The sequence below is a fragment of the Plectropomus leopardus genome, chromosome 14 (assembly GCF_026936395.1).
Source record: "Plectropomus leopardus strain MGB_pleo_1.0 chromosome 14, ASM2693639v1, whole genome shotgun sequence".
Taxonomy (NCBI): Eukaryota; Metazoa; Chordata; class Actinopteri; order Perciformes; family Serranidae; genus Plectropomus; species Plectropomus leopardus.
Window position 1 is genome coordinate 31,557,826 of NC_142189.1, and position 5,980 is coordinate 31,563,805.

The 5,980-nt window shown below is 38.4% G+C and overlaps 1 protein-coding gene across 2 annotated transcripts; it reads left to right on the plus strand.

Moving 5' to 3' along the window:
- The first annotated feature begins 459 nt into the window (after window positions 1–459).
- On the plus strand, window positions 460–3,835 carry LOC121953476 (retinol dehydrogenase 14-like). Of its 2 annotated transcripts, none has more exons than XM_042500609.2 (2): window positions 460–777; window positions 2,321–3,835. In XM_042500609.2, the coding sequence occupies exons 1-2, from the start codon at window positions 565–567 to the stop codon at window positions 2,936–2,938; spliced, it is 831 nt and encodes a 276-aa protein (XP_042356543.1). In that variant the 5' UTR covers window positions 460–564; the 3' UTR covers window positions 2,939–3,835. The 2 variants fall into 2 exon arrangements, with proteins under 2 accessions (XP_042356543.1, XP_042356542.1); XM_042500608.2 differs by having other exon boundaries at window positions 466–807.
- The last annotated feature ends 2,145 nt before the right edge of the window (window positions 3,836–5,980 follow it).

Sequence of the window (5,980 nt, forward strand, 5' to 3'; positions counted from 1 at the left end):
AAATTACAACTTTATTTTCTTAATTTACAATTTTATTCTCATGAAATTGTCATTTTTCTTGTAAAATCACAACTTTTTTTCTTGTAAAATTCCAAATTTATTATTGTAATATTAAGAATTTATTCTCATTATATTACAACTTTTTTCTCGTAAAACTACAACTTCATTCATGTAATATTATACCTTTTTCCCCATAATATTACAACTTTTTTCTTCTAATATTACGACTTTATTCTTGAAATCTACATTTTTTCTTTCTTTAACATGGCCCTAATCAACCATCGTAGGCTAATGACTGATAACAGAATAAGTTTACATTTTTAACAGAAAGAAGTAGAAAAAATAATGAAACAGAGCTAACAGGCCTGCATGTCTTTCACATCGTGTTCGTTATACACTGTCAGCACAAAGGACTGTCAAACCACAGCCACTACATTTGAGAGGCCATTTTTACGAGCTTCATCGAACGTAACTGTGACCCGCTGTGAATCATGGGTAGTGTTTATGTTTTGAAATCAGTCAGCTGATAATGGAAACCTGACCAGCAGCTCGCAATTACACAAAATGATGAACGGAAAGACGGTAATAGTAACCGGAGCGAACAGCGGGATCGGGAAAGCCACGGCAGCCGGCATAGTGAAGCTCCAGGGCCGCGTGATCATGGCCTGCCGGGACCTGAGCAGGGCGGAGGAGGCGGCCCGGGAGATCCGACAGCAGACCGGGGCAGACGGCTCTCTGCTGGTCCTAAAACAGCTGGACCTGGCCTCCCTCACATCTGTACGCACTTTCTGTCGAGACATAATAAAGGTAGTTGGATGACTGTTACAAAGCGACGTTTGCCTCCCAGACAGTGTAAATACTCCCCTTACCTGACGTCACGCCAAACCTCATTAAAAATGTGTACAATTTTATAAATCTCCTCTTTTATCCCCAGAATCTACAATTGACCCCAAACAATGGCATATTTTCCGTTAGGAAAAATAACACTCCTTCATTCGGCATACATTTATTCCACAAAATTTAAGTATTTTACAACCTAATAAGCCTGCTATTTTAGTATTTTCATCAAGTCAGCATTAGCTGACGATATGACGGAGAGTGAAAGGCTAGGTAAATATTTTTAAATATATTTTGGTCAGATAGGTTCCACTCACGGGATTAAATTAATGCCGAATCAAAGACCATAACACAACGATTTACGCAAGTACATTTTAAACACGTGCTATTTTGCTATCAACATGTATTCATTGACAACTCAGTAAATGCAGATTTTTTAAATGAGGTTCTCATAGCTTATAAGTAATTGTAACATTACTTGACACTGTAAATAGATAGCTTGTCTGTTACTAAAGTTTGCAGTGTCTCCATCAAATCTAATGCTAATTTACCGATTTACTGCTGTTTGGTTATTTTGATATTTCAATGATATGACAACAATGGCAAATAAAGTAATTCTCAGTTACGTAATCTTAACCTTTTGAAACCTGAGGAAATTGTCTTCATTTCTTTCAAAAACATGGAAAGAAGGCAATAAGCACCCTTTTCCCCATGTTTTTGAAAGAAATTGAAAGAAAATTTGCTCAGGGGTCAAATGTTTGAATGTTATTTTAAAGGGTCTGAAAGCAGCACACGAAAAGTAATGTCGCTTCAGCTTTCAAATGGTTACATTTCAAAGCATTTATTAAAACCACAAAACCACCTGATATTTAGCATAAAATGGGACATTTAAATATTTTGTGGGCTGACTGCTATTATTAATCCTTTGAAACCTCAGCAGATTATGTTGATTTCTTTCAAAAACACAGAAAGAAGCAATGAGCATCAAAAGAATAAGAAATTGTAAAAAAGAAAATTACCTAAAGTAAAAAAAAACAAAAACAAAAAAACAGTTAAATAAAAACGCAACGCACACAAGACATTAAAAAAGTGTTTTAAAATTATTGGGTCACATAATTTTAAATATGTAATATTAATAATTATAAATATATTTTGTTCCCTACCTTTTTTCCTATTTTTTCCCTAGCCTTTATAAAAAAAATTGTTGTGCTAAATCTTCTAATTTCGTGCAATTTGTGGAATATTACATACCAAGTTGCTTATTCCCCTTTTCCCCATGTTTTTTAAAAGAAATTGCTAGCAATTTAAATTGTGAAATACATGTGAAAGGCGTCTGAAAGCAGCACAGGAAAGGTAATGTTCCTCCAGGTTTCACAGGGTTAAAACATGATGTATGCTTACTCTGTAGCACATATAGTCCTGAGACCAGCTGGTCTATGTTCTCAAAGTCTGAAGCAGACTGTTCCTCTGTGCTGCTGAACAGGAGGAATCTCGGCTCGATGTGCTCATCAACAACGCTGGGATCTATCAGTGTCCTTACACCAAGACGGAGGACGGCTTTGAGATGCAGTTCGGGGTCAACCACCTGGGCCACTTCCTGCTCACCCACCTGCTGCTGGACCTCCTCAAACAGTCAGCTCCCAGCCGCATCGTGGTGGTCTCCTCCAAACTCTACAAGCGCGGTCACATCAACTTTGAGGACTTAAACAGCGAGCAGAGCTACGACAAGGCCTTCGCCTACAGCCGCAGCAAACTAGCCAACCTGCTGTTCACCTGCGAGCTGGCGCAGCGCCTGGAGGGCAGCGGCGTGACGGTGAATGCTCTGACTCCGGGCATCGTGAGGACCAACCTGGGCAGGCATGTTCACATCCCAGGGTTAGTGAAGCCCGTGTTTGACCTGCTCTCCCGGGGTTTGTTCAAGAGCCCCGAGGAAGGAGCTCAGACCTCAGTGTATCTGGCGTGCAGCCTGGATGTGGATGGCGTGCAGGGCGAGTGCTTCGCAGATTGTCAGCCTCAGGTTCTGCTGGACAAAGCCACAGACCTGGAGGTGGCCAGTAAACTGTGGGACATCAGCGAGGTCATGGTGGGCATAACCACGTGAGATCCAAGATGAATTCATGCATCCTAAAGACACAAGTGAACTCGACTGAAATCCTGAAATATTCTAAATAATCAGTGCCTTGCTCTATAAAAGTCTGTCATTAATTCCAAAGCACACTAGTGTCACAGAATTTTATTTTGTTTTATTGTATTTTACTATTTTTAAGATTATTTCAGGGGGACAAAGAGTGGACAACATGCACTAAGTGTCGAAAGTGGAATCAAACCCGTGTCTGCCGTGATAAAGACACAGCTCTTTGCACATGTGGCGCCCGCCCAATCAAGGGAGCCACCGGGCATCCCAGAAGTTTTATTTTAACATGCATATTTTTTTTAACAGTGTCTTTATTTGGGTTTTCAATTACAACAGATATTACATATAAATAAAATGCTTTTGTCAGCAAATATGGTATACTATAAAATGGAAAGGCCTACTGAAATCATACTAAACAAACCAAAACAGCATCAATAAAAAAAAAGATAAATTAGAAATTAAAAAAATGAACACAGTAAAGCAGAGGTGAAAAACATATGGTAGTTGAAATGTGCAGAAATCTTACATTTGGCTATTATAGGCAATGGAGGATGCCGCGGAAGGTCTTTATTTTCATCTATCAATCAGACTTTATTTGTATAGCAGTTTTCATACAGATGAACTGTACAACATGTTGCGCTTTAATGTATACATCAATCAATCAGACTGTATTTGTAGAGCACTTTTCAACAGATGAACTGTACAACATGCTGCGCTGTAATTGGCATACAAGACAGTTAATAAAATTCTGCAGAATCGTCCATGTAGCACCTTAAGGTGTGAGGAGCTCCTGGTTCCAAAAGTATTTCTACCCAATATAAAGCCTTCAGATAACCAGTTCAATAAAATTATTAGAATATTTCAGTCTGATTTTTAACTGATGGAGAAATTTTAAAAAATGGACAACAAATGATTTTCTCTCGTTTCTTCTCTTTGACGTCTCCTTCATCAGCTGCGTAATCTCATATCACTTCATAATCAGGTGCACAATATATACTGTAATAGAATAATGCTCAGCGACTTGCCTCATTTACAGACTGCCTCATTTACACACAGGCTCCGGAGAGGGGTGGAGGGGATGGGGGGTTGAAAATCCATTTTCTTCAGGGGTTACTTGGGCTTCAGTCAGCCATGCTGACTGCTCTGAGAGCAGTCATTAGCCGGGAATGTTTTCTCTCCAGGTCACCCATAGATAGAGCACTTCTCCCTGCATCAAGTGGTAGTGAGACCCCCCCCGCATACATAATGACTTTCCCACCTGTATTCTTCATTAGGACATTTTCTGGATCATTTATTGAGAGCTGGAAAACAAGGTCTAAACACAGAGGCAGCCACTTTATCAGATTCACCCCACACAAGCTGCTCCTGAGGCGGTTTAATGGCAGCTCCGTTCTATTTATTTTACAAATAACTCCAATTAGTGCAATTACAGAGTTTAATGTCTGTAAATGGCACAGTCGTATTGATAGGCCCACTGCAATGCTAATATAAATGTGAGGGCCCCTCTCTGCCTGCTTATGCTTCAAGGGCCAACACATAATGGTTCCATTAAAAGTGCATTAAATCTGTCTGTTCTTCGGCTTCTGTCGGATTGACTGCGCTAGGCTCTCCAGCATGATCAACTCATGTTAGAATAAGCACAAAATGTACCACTGTTCCTAGTTTATAATTGACACTGTTAACCTTTGACCTTTAACATCTGGACATACTGAGCTTTAATGCTAGCTGGGTTATTTTGCTTTAAAACAGCGACACCAATGTCGATAAAACACAATTGCGAGATGAGTGAGGTTATGCTACTTCTCTCGCGATGTTAACCCTTTGAAACCGAAGTGAAATTGGCTTGATTTCTTTGAAATGATGTGAAGAAGGCAATGAGCAATGAAAGGAAAAAATACCTCCCAAATTAACAAGAAATTAGTAAAAAGTAAAAGAAAATTACCTGATGAAATTGGAAAAAAAGTAACGTAACGTTTTATAATTTGTAATTATGATATTTATACATAGGGTTTTCCCCTTGCTTTTTCTCCCTTTTTTCCTCGGGCTTTTGAGAAATCATTTTCTAATCTACTAATTTCTTGCAATTTGTAGAAAATTTCCCACCAAGGGGCTTGTTGCCTTTAACCAATGGTTAAAAAAATGGCGCAGCAGTTTGCTCAGGGTTCACAGGTTTAAATACTTGTGAAAGGTGTCTGAAAGCAACACAAGACAAGTAATGTCGCTCCAGGTTTCAAAGGGTTAACCAATGGTTGGCACTAAGTCTACTCTCAACACATGTAGTTAAAGGCTATACTCTTGTGAAGTGTGACATTTATTCTGAATTACTGCATTCTCAAGTTTTATTTCACCTTAACTATTTTAGAGTAAACTGATAAAAAAAATTTTGTCACTTGAAAATAGTGATCTGTGCGGGGAGAATCATTCAGTATATCTTGACAGGAAAAAAAAAATTCTGCTTTAATGTAAAAATGTAAATTTAGTCCCTTGGCAAGACGCCCCCCTTAAAAACAGGATGAAAACAATTAGCAGCATTCTGGTTCAAAATATAATTTACTTAGAATGTATTTTATATGGTATGGTAACATGTGACTTCATATATATATATATATATATATATATATATATATATATATATATATATATATTCAACGGCTTGCTTGCAGTAGTAGCTAACTAGCTGGCAATCAATAGCATTGCTAGCTAGTTACAATTAGCCAGTTTTAGCGAGTTTGCTGGAGTATGACATCCTGAAATAAAATAATACAATAAGCTTGAAGTTAACTCTAAAAAGCTTGTCTTACGCTGGGGGGCATCTGGCCCCGACAGTGGGCAGCTTTTCAAGATTTAAATTTCTGTGCTCTAGCAAAATGAACTACTCTACCAATTTATTTCTGCCAACTGTGTGTTTGTTTATGTCTTCCCTGGGGCATTCTATTGTGAGTTTTAGGCATTTAAAATTCATTTTTAGTCTTATCATTGAAGTTTTGTGGTAATGCTGACCTCGCCTGT